General features: G+C 34.9%; 1 protein-coding gene across 3 annotated transcripts in view; it reads right to left on the bottom strand.

The window, feature by feature from the left end:
• Positions 1-10,814: 10,814 nt before the first annotated feature.
• The window catches only part of LOC144966081 (uncharacterized), a 52,629-nt gene continuing 47,387 nt past the window's right edge, over positions 10,815-16,056 (bottom strand). For all 3 annotated transcript variants that reach the window (XM_078902143.1, XM_078902159.1, XM_078902151.1), the window contains 3 exons: positions 15,409-15,610; positions 13,985-14,185; positions 10,815-11,120 (listed from right to left, as the gene is read on the bottom strand). In XM_078902143.1, the coding sequence (XP_078758269.1) occupies positions 11,055-11,120; positions 13,985-14,185; positions 15,409-15,610 (469 nt within the window). In that variant the 3' untranslated portion in view covers positions 10,815-11,054. The remainder of the gene's footprint in view (positions 11,121-13,984; positions 14,186-15,408; positions 15,611-16,056) is intronic.

The following is a 16,056-nucleotide window of genomic DNA, read 5'->3' as shown; positions in this document are numbered from 1 at the left end:
AAGGGGAAACCCAAAACGTTCATTTGATTTGTTTTTGTAATTAAATTGAAGCTTACTTTCAACTTCACGTTGTTATTTATTTCTTCGAGCTTCGAGCAACAACATTTACACTTTCCAAGAAGAATGTTTGACAGTTGATCTACTAACATTGGCGAGATTGGAGACAAGGGTTTATAAACAGCTTGCGCAGAATAGAAAGCATTCAACACTTCACGATTTCTATTTTTACAAACAATAATGTCACATTTTGTTGTCGATAAAACATGAAAAAGAATAGAAAAAAAAAAAAAAAATTCTAATGAGGTCATATCTTGAACATGAAGGTCCCAAGTCTGTAGTAAGCTCAGAGAGGAATGTCCTACATAAATAGCACATGCAAACTGGTGCTTAGATGTTGTGTTTTAGCTTCTCCGCTTAATCCAACTCCCGAGGGTGTGCAATTAAATGGAGTCAACTGTACCAAAGCCATGATATACAATTGTGTCACATTATTTCAAGGCAGGAATGCCTAATAATTTTTGATAAAAATGTTAAACAAGTCCCAGACTTTGAAACCCTCTGCCAAATGTTATCGATTCTCATTATTTACATAAAATCAATTGCTAACTGAATTGCCAGTGTTGACGATATGAATAATTTTACAATTTAAGTTATATAACCATTTGTTATAATGTCAAATATTTCTGGGTCCCAAAGTTGGCGATACAACTTGGTTTTTCGACCAATTAATTTTTTAAAAACTTGATTTATATTCTTCCGCTGTCACCAGTAAATGGCATCCATTTGCTGAATAAAATTATTAAAAATATGCATAAATTAAGTCATTTTGTTTAACGGCTTAATATGCATTGAGAGAAAAATGCCAATTTAATTTTTAGATGCCAAAAAATTTAAAGTATATAGCATTTAAAATCTGCCAAGCTGGCAAACTTGTTACTTATTCCTTGCCAAATTGTCTCCACCAATTTTTACAATGATTGTACTGTTGTTGTTGTTGTTGTTGTTGTTGTTGTTGTTGTTGTTGTTGTTGTTGTTGTTGTTGTTGTTGTTGTTGTTGTTGTTGTTGTTGTTGTTGTTGTTGTTGTTGTTTTGTTTTACATCTTATAATTTTTCTTTCTGGTGTTTGAATCCATTGATCATTTACGATTTTACCCCATGTAATCAGACAAGCACATTCAGCTTTTTGCATAATATTTTTTCTTTTTAAAGACTCAGTATTTATATTATGTAAAATATTGTTTCTAATGTTAGAGAGAATTTTTTTTGTCTACAATTCCAGTTAATATCAATCTATTTATATATATATATATATATATATATATATATATATATATATATTATTTATTATATATGTACTTGAATTTTTATCAATTTTCTTGTTTGGATTTACTATATATTTATTCTCTATTATTTGTTCTGCTCTATTCCACTCTAAGGGAAATCATTTGAATTAATTGATAAAAATAGCATGTCGCCACATTGGAGAATCAAAATTATATATATAATAATTATATACAGTGCAACACGCGTTCAGCGAACTGCATGGAACAGTCGGAAAACTTTGTTTCGACGAATACGTGAAAATGGCTGTAAGGCAAGAGACACAAACTGTGATGTAGCCTGCTGTACGAGTATTGATACTATTTTTAGTTAAGTTACTCATAACATCCGCCAGCCGGATATTAAGTACCAACACTCAAAATTATATGTAACCTTAAATGTATATAGTCTGATTGATACAAGTTAATGAGAACTTCTCGTAAAAAGTGCCTGGCTAAAAACAAAAAAACAAAGAGCTGGGTGACGTCAGTTTCGTTCCTTCTAATGATCTCTATGTTTGCGTATCCTGGTCTCGTCGATCCATGCCACTTTTGTTGGCAAAATAATGTATGTCATTCTCTCCTGAGTTACTGCTTTAAAAAACACACACCACCAAACCATGCAACACGGCACGCAGGATAACATGGTAGGATGTAGGGGATATGGTAAGACTAGAGGTGGGAAGGCACTTGCACTTGTCTACACATGCAAACCCTTTGTAAAATTATATCCCGAGTCCATTACTCTCCTTGTCAAGGGCGATTGAAAAATAAGCATGGCATTGTCAATTGTCAGGTGTCCCACTGCCATTCCTCCATATGTGTGACAACACACAGTAAGTATTATGATAAATAGTCATTGTGAACCTGATTGTGTTGGGTCAGGCAAGCACTTCAAATTTATGTCACTGACATTACAAAACAGTGATCCCAAGTTTGTTTTTTTTTCAAAGTAAAAAGTGAGTTGTTTTGATGTTGCTGAATGAAAGAAATGATTCCATTGGATAAGCTCTTGAATACAACTTGCAATAATCAACTTTTTTTTTGGATCATCCTTGTTTTAGGACTTTTTGTCAATGGGATTGGACGCTATACAAATAAACTTCTGACTTGTTTTTTTTAGATCAGTTTCAGGTCAGAAAATAAATTAAATAAATAAACAAAATTCCCTTTATTCATCCCATAGGGGAAATTTGTCTCTAGGGTCTATTCCAGGGGTAGACTGGAATAACCCAGGCATCAGCCGCAGTGCAGCGCTTCAAAATTGAGCTAGGGAGAGGTGACTTGCTCAAGGCCACACAGCGCAGTGGGTAATCGAACTTGGTACCTTTCGGATACGAAGCGAAGGCCGTACCGCTGAGCCACGCTGTCCCATAAGAAGCTAACAAGGGCTACAGCACAACGCAACTTGCTCTGCTCTCGCTCTCTCTTGGTGGCCAGTGTGTTGCCCTGTCTCAGTTTAGTTAGCTGAAACGTTAAACCCTTTCATGGATTCCGTGAAAAATTTACTAAGACAATGAAGAACATGATTTAGGAATTCTGCCCCTGTTCATTGAACCTGTGAATTTGTTGAATGCGTGTTCGACAAACCCGTGTTGCACTATATGTATATATATATCAACCCGGCTGAGAATCAAAATTGGACAGGATATCCGTTATGCTTGTATAATGATTATATTTATAATTTATAGTCAAAACTAAAAGAACAGCTGAATCAAAAGAATGGGATAGTGACATATTAATTTGTTCTTTTTATAGTTTAAAACTAAAATTTTTTTTTTTTAATTAGCTTATAGTACAATATCCATTAAGCATACTCAAAGCGCTTTACAAGGGATCCCTGGCCAACAGCAACACTTAACAAGTGGAACAAGAAAAATGACATCTTTTAGGTGACATTACAATTTTTTTCCGACAGAGCCAATGCTAACAACGGTCAAGTACTCATTTTACACCTGAGCTTGGTGAGAGAATGTAAGTAAAGAGTCTTTTCCAAGGACTCAACTATGCACCAATCAGAGCAAGACTCAAACCCAGGACCTTCCGATACGAAGATGACTCATATAATAAGCTGGGTGGGATCCCTGACCTCCATAGTGGGCAGGGAGGTACTTACTGTATCTTCTATCCCCCGTATCTGTTTTCCAATTGCTTTCTGTCTTTGTCTTGGAATGAACTTAGTTTTGTCCTGGCCGGAGTCCTAGCTGGGAAGGAAACAGTCAAATGCATAGTTATTGTTTTGGGAGATGATATTTTTTTCCTTGTAAATCATCTCTCTGTTATGTATTATTATATTTGTTATTTTTAATGTTTAATGAAGCATTTGAGTGTATTCCTCTTTGTTGGATTTTGTGCTTGTGTCCGGATGAGACTTATAGGTGATCTCAAACTAAGTACATTGGTGGTATGCTCTGAGAATCTACACCTGATCCCTATTTGTTCCCAGTTCCCCGATGTCTTACTTTTTATTGGATGCTTTAATTGTAATTCTGGAACTTTTTACTATCCCATTTTCTTCCTTTTTACTGGCGCTGATATAACCTAAATGTGTTGCAAGTGCTGTAAAACCCTTAAAAACAAAACAAAACAAACCACTTTATTTATTAACCAAAGAAGACGAAAGAGAAGGAAGACGTGTATTCTTTATTTCCATCATTCTTTTTAAAAAAAGCATTTTCATATTAAGTGGACTCTTCTGTGGTTTTCTCCTTTTTATGCTTTTTAAAAATTATTATTTTTCTTTTTTTTTCATTCCATATTTAATCCGGCCAGGATTACAATTCATGTCCTATAATCAGATACTAGTTTAAAATATTTGCATTTAAAAAAAATGATTTTCATCTACGATTCTAGTCAATCAAAAAACTCTTTAACTTTTAAAAGATTGACTTCTTTTACAATATGTTTCCTGTTGATAGGTCTGGGGTTTTTTTAATGGCTAGTTATATATTTCTTACAGTAGGATAAGAGAACATTTTATCACCATGTAAATCATTCTGCAGTCACGATAGCTCAGTGGGTAGAGCGTTCATCTCACAAGCCAAGGGGTTGCTGTTACTGTGAATCTCGAGGGTAGTCACGATAGCTCAGTGGGTAGAGCGTACATCTCAACAGCCAAGGGGTTGCTGTTACTGTGAATCTCGAGGGTAGTCACGATAACTCAGTGGGTAGAGCGTTCATCTCACAAGCCAAGGGGTTGCTGTTACTGTGAATCTCGAGGGTAGTCACGATAGCTCAGTGGGTAGAGCGTACATCTCAACAGCCAAGGGGTTGCTGTTACTGTGAATCTCGAGGGTAGTCACGATAGCTCAGTGGGTAGAGCGTTCATCTCACAAGCCAAGGGGTTGCTGTTACTGTGAATCTCGAGGGTAGTCACGATAGCTCAGTGGGTAGAGCGTTCATCTCAACAGCCAAGGGGTTGCTGTTACTGTGAATCTCGAGGGTAGTCACGATAGCTCAGTGGGTAGAGCGTACATCTCAACAGCCAAGGGGTTGCTGTTACTGTGAATCTCGAATAAATATATTCACCGATTGGTGTAAACAAAATCAGCTTGAATTAAATGTTGAAAAAACGAAAGAACAGGTGTTTGGTGTAAAAAATAAAAACGACTTAAAGTGTGTGGCGATCGGAAAAGATGATGTTGAGATAGTTGACTATTTTAAATATTTAGGAATAACCATTGATAGTTCCCTCAATTTCTCTCAACATATTAATATAATTTCTAAGAAAGTTGCCCAAAGATTATACATCCTAAGGAAATTGAGAACATTTCAAGTAAGGAAGAAAACTATGTTAAGAGTTTATGACTCATTGATTAAAAGTGTAATTGCGTTTGGCTGCACCATATGGTTTGGAGGATGCCGACTTAAAGATAAATCAAAAATTTCAAATCTATCAAAGAGGCATCAAAAATAATAAACCATCCTCTTGATGGAGTAGAAAGAATTCATGGAAAAGCAATAGAAAGGAAAGCATTCTCAATTACCAACAATAAAAAACATATTTTATACCATGAATTTAGTCTTTTACCATCTGGGAGGAGGTTTTGTCAGATTAAATGTAGAACTAACAAGTATAAATCAACGTTCGTTCCATCAGCAATAAAAATTTTGAATATTTCATATGGTACAGAAAAACCAAGGATTGATTCGTTGACTGATTAACTGATTAATTTATTTAATGTAAGATTAACTGACCAATTGATAATGATGATAATTTTTGGTGTCGAATTGCCACAATCGTAACAAATTGAAAACGAAATGAATATGTTTATGTTGTGTATATCGCACGTGTGAAAGAAAGAAAGAGAGAGAGAGAGAGAGAGAGAGAGAGAGAGAGAGAGAGAGAGAGAGAGAGAGAGAGAGAAAATAAGTAGGAGTGAAATATCTGTTCAATCTTAGTTATCGTTTAACATTATAACAAGTGTAACTAAATGACAAATTGCCATATTTATGGACAATAAAGATCTATTATTATTATTATTATTAGTCACGATAGCTCAGTGGGTAGAGCGTTCATCTCAACAGCCAAGGGGTTGCTGTTACTGTGAATCTCGAGGGTAGTCACGATAGCTCAGTGGGTAGAACGTACATCTCAACAGCCAAGGGGTTGCTGTTACTGTGAATCTCGAGGGTAGTCAGGCCAAAAAATCCTGAAATCCATTTTCCAACAAATTCAAAAAACCTGAAACTTACTTTGATATGTGACCTACGGCCTCAAAACAGTATTATGTTGGAGTGAGCTAGAGGCCGGAAATCCAGGTTAAGTCGAAAATCTCGCACCCTTGATGATTTCCAACACAATGTTTGACATACTCACCCTTTGTTTTTCTAATACTCAATGCATAGATCATGATCATGTGACTATAATTCATAAATTTGAATTTCATTACAATTTATTGAGATGCAATCGAAAATGATCTCACAGCAATTTTTGACACCAATCAGAGGAATTTCAAAAGTTTAAAGACTACGAGCAACATATAAAATCTTATCTACTTAGAGAATGTACTGTACCATGTGATCAATGTCAAAAAGCCACCATACTACCCATCCCCATTTTCACTTAAAAAATATTGGTAGATATGATGTAGTAGTGGTTATAGTGCTAGTGGTAGAGATAATGGTGTTGTAGTGGACGAGAGACGCATGCGCACAACCAACATGACGTTCTCTCTCTAATAACTTTTCCACCGGTGACATCACAGACTATGGGTGACGTCCAATCAAGGGACGCTACTCTTCCGCTAATCTCATTCCCTATTGATAGCGAGTACAATACGTTTCCTACTAGTCATTGTTGGACCCTTCTGGTCTCCAGTCGATCATTTCAATCATTATTCTTAACATTCCCATTTCCAAAATAAAAGCATTTTTATTGACAAAACCATTACATTTTGTTTTTTGGTCATATTTGTAATCTAATATCAAAACGGTTTATCAAATGTTTATTTGATTTGAACAGCAAATTTATCCAGAAACTATTCTTTGTATTTCATTTTTGGATTTTAAAAACTTGACAGAGATTTTAATTTTGGTTCTTTACTTTATTTTATTTTTTAAACATGAAATTACAGTCTTAAAAAAATTTGAGTTTAAAAATTCATGTGATTTTTATTTATAATTTTATTTTTCCTGACTAGATCACTGATTTACGGGTACGTAGATATGTGACTTCCATCAATCTCTTAAGAAAATTTTGAAATATTCTTATTTTAAATTCAAGCTAAGTACTAGTGTTCTTTTTTTGGAATAAAAATAGATCTGAATCCAATGATAGAATTTGGTTCTCTTTTTCTCATTGTTGAATGTGTGAGCGACGAAGATTCCGTTATTCCCAGATAACATCCTCCCACAGCTACCATCAAAACAACTGGGTGGATTTTTTTTGACCTCCCATAGTGGGCAGAGAGGCCGCTTGCCGAGTCTCCTATCCCCCAATATGTTTTCCGTGTTTGCTTTCTGTCTTTGTCTTGGGATGAGATTACTTAAATTTCTTCATTTCTTCTGGCCCTGGCTGGGAGGGGAAACAGTCAAATGTATAGTTACAGTTTTGTGAGATTATATTGTCATGGGTGCATTTTTTTTTGTTTAGGTCCCAACAATCGGGTCGGGTACGTCCATATGATTAAGCGAAACTTTTGAATCACGATGCTACTGTGACCCGAAAGTGATAGTTATATTATTAAATTTGAACCGAGGCAAGTCCGTGAATCTTGCAGGCTTTTTCAGATTATATGTCTGGTCATAAGTAGACTTGCAGGCTTTTTGAGGTCCAGTTGCTTGCACCCATGTATTGTTTTTCTTTGTAAATTATCTCTTTAGCCCCTACATACCTACCGGTATAAATGTCGTGTATACCGTGATGAAGAGTCATCCACACCATTTAGAAAAACCGCAAAAGCCCCCCAAAATATACACCCATTGAGCAACTGGATCGTGAAGAAACCTCCACTCACAATATTCTAGCTGGACTTAGAAAGAAACAAGGTCCAAATATAATAAATATTGCTGAAACATCTCGCAAGAATCCAACACCAGAAACAAACGCTGTCCGAGACAGATTCACAATATACTTTGACACCACTGGCAGAGTTTCTTGGCAAGATAAATATGCACTGGGCCATAATTGATCCCAAATATAGTGTGTGTGTGTGTGTTTGTGTGAGTGTGTATATATAGATAATATGTGTGTCTGTGTGAGTGTGTAATGAAAAAGAGAGAGCAAGCAAAAAAGAGATACTGAGAAGAAAAAAAAAGACAGAGATAATAACAGATAAATAGATAGATAGATGCATACATACATACATACATACATACATACATACATACATACATACATACATACATACATGCATACATACATAAATGCATACATACATAAATGCATACATACATACATACCTACCTACCTACCTACCTACCTACCTACCTACCTACCTACCTACCTACCTACCTACCTACCTACACACACACACACACACACACAAATACATACATACATACATACATACATACATACATACATACATACATACATACATACATTAATACATACATACATACATACATACATACATACATACATACATACATACATACATAAATGCATACATACATACATACATACATACATACATACATACATACATACATACATACATACATACATACATACATACATACATACATACATGCATACACACATACATACATACATACACACACACATACACACACACACACACACACACATACACACACACACACACACACATACACACATACACACACACACATACATACATACATACATACATACATACATACATACATACATACATACATACATACATACATACATACATAAATGCATACATACATAGTGAAGATGAGAGAAAAAAAATCAGAAGAAAGAGAGAGGGAGACAGAGACAGAAAGAAAGAGCAAGGAAGAGAGATGTTGGGACAGAAAAAAACAACATACACAAACATGAGAGAGAGAAACAGAAAAATAGAGTGAGATTGAGAGAGGGACTGAAAGAAAAAGAATGAGGAAGAAAGGAAGAGAGAGAGGGAAAGAATGAGCAAGGAAGAGATATTGAGACGTAAAACACACATACAGAGAGAGAGAGATCCTACATTTCATCAATCGGGCAAAACCACACAGTAAATTATTGCAATAAATCAGTTTTAAAAGTAATTTTGTTAATAAGCATTAAATCTAGGCGTGTACATAGCTGCCAACCCACCAAGCTTTTTAAGAGGGAGTTTTGGTCAGAAAATCAGGGAGATTCAGAAAAAGTCAGGGAGATACATAAATGTATAAATCTACATTTCAAAAGACTGACAGCCTATAAGGTTGTCTCTTGGGCAAGGTATGGTTGAATTAATCCACTCTTAAGCGAAATTACAAAGTAGCCTGCACATGCACTTAGAACACAAACAATCTCCATCCATGAATGTCTCTGGCAACTACTATTAAACTAAACATACTTGATATCAAGATACACTATGACTTGAAACAGTTTTAGAATGACCAACAATTGAGTTTAAAAGTTTTTTTTTAATGCGGGAAATCGGTGTGACGGGAGGGAGTGCTTGAGACAAACTAAAAATGCGGGAGTCTCCCGCAATTTCCGGTAGGATTGGCAGCTATGCGTGTACGCTTAGAATTTCTGAATTTGGACCTGCTGAGTTCAAATATGTATTTATTTTTAAGATCGGAGTGATTTTTTAGCTATTGATGAGCTAAACGGTTTGCTTTCTGGCTAGAAAAGAACAAAGGAAAGCCACCGTCCCCAAAAAATATTTTAACACATGTCGAATATTATACCGGCAGGTAGAACATTAGGTGTGTAGGGGGCATTTGTTATGTGTACTGTTACATTTTTTGTTTTGAATGTAATGTGTAATGGTTTGTAAACATTTGAATGTATTCCTTTTAATAAGATCCTGTGCGATGTCTGGATGAGACTTTTACTTTTAAGTGATCTCAATCTAAGTACACTGATATTGTCCTCTTGGAATTTACATCTGTACCCTATTTGAACCATTCCCCTTTGTCTTTATGTAATCGATTGTAAATCTAGAATCTTTTTACTTTCCAATTTTCTTCCTTTTTCCTGGCGCTGCAACGACCTAAATGTGTTGCAAGCACCGTAAAAACCCATAAAACCCAAACAAACGACCATCAAAACAAAGAATTTTGTGTTAAAATGTAACAACCTATAAAAGTATTTTATTACCAAGGCGGTAGTGATTGGTGAATACCACTGCTATCATTTTCTAACCCCCTGTATCTGTTATCCGTTATACTTTATGTCTTTCTCTCATTGTCCAAAGTGTGAGGTGATTTGGTTTGTCCAGGCTCTCTAACTCAAAGAGAAATAGTGACTGCTTTTCTATAATTTTTCCTTTTCATTGTAAATAATCTCATTAAATTCCATCAGCCATGTGCAAGGTTGTTGTATGTGATCATAAACTAGAGGTGCCTAAATGAGCCATTAAAATGGAGAGAAAGGTAAAGGGAGTAAATGTGACTCGTATATAAGGGAACAACACAAAACAAACATATATATTATATTTTGTGGATACTTGAAAAAGGCCAAAGGTCGAAACATCGTTTTGTTTTGTGTTTTTCCCATATATATGAGTCACATTTACTCTCTTCACCTTCCTCTCCAGTTTATGATCATACTATACCAGCGCTTTATCATTCTTTACACCTAAGAAACCGATGAAACCAAACAGTTGACACACATTCCGAGAACTAGGACATAGAGCTGAACAGAGAGGAACAATTGACATGTCGGGGATATAGAAGAGATTCTACACCTGTCCCCACCAACATCCTGACAAGCTGCAATGTGAAGACGATTCCCAGTGACAATGGTCATCAATGAGATAGAGAGGTGTAATTATAATTCCCTGCTAACAACAACTTGCATTTCACCTTTCTCCAAATTTTAGAAAGAGGAATTCAAACACATTTATCACCTTGTTTAACATTTTAATAATCTTACCATAACATTTAACATCCGGAATGAAATTCCACCAAACTAAAATCGTACTCAAAATGCAAGTACTTGCACAGAAGTACGTTGCAGATAATATTACATTCAAACCACCAACATGATTGATAAAAACAAACAATGTCTACATTAATATATCAATATCGAACACATTTAAAACTGCATCAATTGAGGGAATATGAACTGTGAAAAAAAAATAATAATCAAAATTTAAAATCTTTGTACTTCTTGGCACCTTTACTTGTATTTTCTTGAGCTTTCTTGCGTTTCTGTGCCGAAAAAACAAAAACAACAAAAAAAAATCATAATTTACAGATTTCCAATATTACAAAAGACACTAAATATACAATGTTTGATTTTATTAAATGAAGTTTTCAAATAAATCATTAGATGTCAGTCATGCTTTGAATATTTTTTAAAAATATTTAAATAAAAAGTACAGTAAAATTACTTTAAACCGAAAGAAGCTAAACCGAAAAATACCTTAAACCGCAAAGATTTTAACAAATTGTACGAGTTTCTTCATTATCTTTGTACTAATTCTTACGATGAATCGAAATACTTCTAAGCAGGACTTTCCTTAAACCGAAACAACTTGAGAGCACCTTCCCTTTTTCTCTCTATATTTTTCTTCAAAAATTCGGGAAGGAGGCCACACGTAATAATGCCCGGCGATATTAAACAGAGCGTAAGTATAAGATGAGGGTGATGGGTGGGGTGGAGGCAAACACTTCAATCACTGCACTTGGGCTTGGCCAACACCACAATCGCACAGACTGGGAAAGGAAGACAGCGGGTGACTGACAGGCGAAAAATGAGGAAAGAGGGGGAGTTGGGGTGTAGAATAACGCAAGCGAGATGTTTTCGCTCGTGTGTTGATGCTTTGGAATTGACTGGATTTTCAACACGACGATAAGGAGGGGGGGGGGGGGGTAACAACTTACCATTGAAATGCCATTTCATTTCCACTTTGTTTAAATGTGTGTGAGAGGTGGGGGGGGGGGGGAGGTTCTATGTAATTAGGCCTTTGAACCTAATGGCTTTTCAACAAAAGAGGGATGTGTAGTAGACAGCTTAGCATTGACATGCCTTTTCATTTCCATTTCACTTCACTTCTGAGTAGTTGCGCATCATTCATTATCAATTATCACACAAGAACTTTCAATCTTATTTTAGCTTTGCATTTTACTAAAAGTTGTCTAAAAGAAAGCACTGTGCTTACACGTTTGAGTTTAAAATCAAAATACTATGTGAAGTCGATGAAAAAAAAGTTGATCAAGACAGAGATATGTAAATTACACGGCATCCCGAACTCAACTCTTTCAACAATTTTGAATTGAAAACGAAAACCCCCAAAAATATTTTTAAAACACACAAAAATTTTTTTTTTTTTAATTAATGGTTACGAAGACGGCATTTATTCAACAACTCCATTTAAGGGGAAACCCATGATACGATTAAATGAGCAAATTCCTTAAATAGTTACTACCCTTGAAAAACATTGCAACACGGGAACTTACTTTAAACCAAAATGTCTTTAAACCGAAATGGTTTAGAAGGTCCCCAAAATTTCGGTTTAAAGTAATTCTACTGTAGTTTTACGACTAAGTAACGAGACATCTTGTTTGACATTTTTCTTTTTTATTCTTTTTTTTTTTTTCAACAATATCTATAAAGATTATTATTTTACTACTTTTCTAAATTCTGATCAATGGGATTTAAAATTCAGAGAAACAGCTTGTTGGGAATCTGTCTGGATCAACTGTAGGTCAATAGCAAATGATAGTCTGGATTTTCTCACTTTGAACATTCTGTGAACAAACATGCTGTCCTGACACCTGATCCAATATCTAACAAAAGAGTGCATTTTAACAGAAAATGTTTAATTACACGACAAATTGACTGAATTTATTTAAATGTGTAATGCCTATCGAATTTTATCTGGTTATATGTAGATCTATAATTTCCAGGAAAATAATAGCCAGAGGTCTGAAAGACATCTTTGTAACGGATAATTTCAGTAAAAAAAACGTAGATTATAAAGTAAGATTAGAATTCGGACAGAATAGAATCCTGCCTTTAATGGATTAAAGTGAGGAAACTTCTTCTTCTTCTTATTATTATTATTATTATTATTATTATTATTATTATTATTATTATTATTATCAATATCATTATTATAGTAGTAGAAGTAGAAGTAGTAGTAGTAGTAATAGAGTAGTAGTAGTAGTAGTAGTAGTAGTAGTAGTATTTCTTTTCATTATCAATACTATTATCATTATTATTATTATTATTATTATTATTATTATTATTATTATCATCATCATCATTATGATCATTATTATTTAAGTATTACTGAGAATTAAAAATTCGTAATTTTCCATAAAATTTCGTAATTGGCCACGAAATTTGTCTAATATTCGTAAAATTACAAAAAATTCTTAAGATTCGTCAGATATGTTACGTGGGTGCAAGTAGGTCAGGCCGAAAAATCCTGAAATCCATTTTCCAACAAATTCAAAAATCCTGAAACTTACTCTGATATGTGACCTACGGCCTCAAAACAGTATTATGTTGGAGTGATCTAGAGGCCGGAAATAGATTAAAATCAATTTTTTAAAAGCTGGATATCCAGGTTAAGCCGGAAATCTCGCACCCATGACAGAGCTGCCAACCCCATCTGATGAGAATGTGTACAATGGGACTTCAATATGGGGGAGATTTCATAAAAATGGGTACAATCCTGAAATCGACGGAAACTAACCATTTTGAAAGTAAGAGGAAGGTACACTTACATAGTAACACCGCACAAGCTCAATTGCAGCAAACAATGATGTTGCCAAGACTATAATCCAATCCTTTCAGAATTCTACCTCCCAGCATGAAGATCATAATTGGTCAAAAAATATATGAATATCCAATTGGTCACCAAGGTTTCTCAATAGGCTAGTAATAATATGAATAATAATAATAATGAAAACTGAAGTGACTCCATACACTGAAAATGGGTACAATTTTGGGGAAATGCGTACAAGCGTACAATTGCTGAAAATGTGTACAATTCCGCATTTTTTGCGGTAGGTTGGCAGCTCTGCCATGATGATTTCCAACACGCAATGTTTGACATACTCACCCTTTGTTTTGCTGCGTGGGCTGCCACCATGTCAGACAAATCCTCCTTCTCTAACTGTGACTGCTGTTCCCTGACTGTCTGGTCGTATTTGGCCTGCATGGCCGCAGTATCAAGTTCCAATTCCTCAGGGTTCAAGGACACTTCTACGCCGTCAGCAGCAGCGCTTGGTTTCTCTCCTGGTTTCTTCTGACCACCAGCCACCTGGAAACATTTGTATTATTATTATTGTTATTGTTTAAAATCATTATTTACATATTTAAGCTTGAGCTATTATTTTTTTTAAATATGTACGAGTCTGTGCTACGTTGCCATGTCTTATAATTAATTAATTACCCCCCCATCCCCCAACCCCCAAAGAAAAGAAAAAATTAGATGAAAAATGTTATCCAATCAAAAAAAAATGTAAAGAATGATACATATTTTCATTTATAGCTTGAGATAAACTAAACCTGTGAAATGAGTTATGATGACCACCAATTGGAAGATGAGTGTTGTGAAATTCAAGTCATGTTTTTGACCATACCACCCAATAAGATACATGTCACATGACCTGAAAAGTGACCATACATTGACAAAACGCTCTTTTATAAATTGGCAGAAAAAAACTTATACTCCATATATCAATCAAATTCTCAAGTCATTAGAGACTTTTTGACGAGTTAATGGCCATTGTTAGTAATCAATATAGTCATTGAGAATTTTTGAAGAGCTAATGTGCGTCTATGTGGTCCAGTGGTATGACATTTTCTTTCGGATCAGAAGGTCCTGGGTTCAAGCCTTGATCGGCACATTGTTCAGTCCTTGGAAAAGGCTCTTTACTCACAGTCTCTCATCGTACACAGGTGTAAAATGAGTACCTGACCGTTAACAATGTTGTCTCTGTCTGAAAAATTGTAACATTGCCTTACAGGTGTCATACCTTGTTCTACATGTTAAATGTTGCTGTTGATCAGGGACCCCTTGTAAAGCGCTTTGAGCTCATTTAGTGGATATTGCGCTATAGAAAAGCTCAAGTTTAATGATCATTTTAAGTAATCAATATAGTCATTAGAGAATTTTTGGACGAGTTAATGATCTTCAAGTAATGAATATAGACATTTGAGAACTTTTGATGAGTTAATGGTTATTGCAAGTAATCAATATAGTCATTAGTGAATTTTTGACAAGTTAATGATCAATATATGAAGCAAAAGTTTTTTTTCGGCAAAACTGTGAAATAGTGTTATGTCAATATCTGAAAGAATGGATGATCTATGCCCAGATGTTTTTTTTCCCTATATCTGCTATTGTACAGATCATTATTATCACATCCCATTCTATGCTATGATTCAACATTTACTCCATCCAGAACTCTCCCAGTTGCGAGATCATTTACATCAGTGAGGAGTGATTTTATAACAGTATCATCTAAACTTGATACTTACAGCACCCAGATCATAAACATGAGCAGATCCCATCATTGCTCCTCCGATAGGTGCTGCTTTCTTCTCTGGTACCACCTGGTACAAGGCAGGCGTGTCCCCACCTTGGTCCATGGCATCCTCTATCCTTTTCTTTCTCAACTCAATCTGATCGGGTGTTTCCATTCCAATTGGCACCGAGGTAATGCCCCCAGGAGTCATCAATCTATTTTACAAAAGAAACAAAAAAACAAATTGGAAACGATATAAGAATCACTCCTGTCGAGAGACATAAAAGAAAATGGTAGCAAACCGACCAAAGGAAGACGCATTTTAAAAAATAATAATAAATAAAAAATTTTTAAATTAAAAATTTCAAATCACAAGTCTGAAAAAACCAAACACAAAAAAACCTTTCTTTTTTTTTTTTCGCTTTCAAAAAATAATCAATGTTAACTCACTTAACCCTAACACCGACTATATCCGTTGTTTACCCGGGTTACTTTTACCAGATGCCTATTTATTAGATTTTTCTGAGACAAATTATAGGCGTAGTATCAAAGCTAATGTTTTTATTTTTTGCATGTTGAATAAAACTATCTACGTACATGCTCATTTTTAATACATTTTTTCCAGTTTTAAAAAGTAGCAAAAATCTCTAGGATTGAGTGA

Source organism: Berghia stephanieae, chromosome 1, assembly GCF_034508935.2.
Source record: "Berghia stephanieae isolate SIO BIC M18660-M18661 chromosome 1, UCSD_Bste_1.3, whole genome shotgun sequence".
NCBI lineage: Eukaryota > Metazoa > Mollusca > Gastropoda > Nudibranchia > Aeolidiidae > Berghia > Berghia stephanieae.
This window is presented reverse-complemented; position numbering and strand designations above follow the sequence as displayed.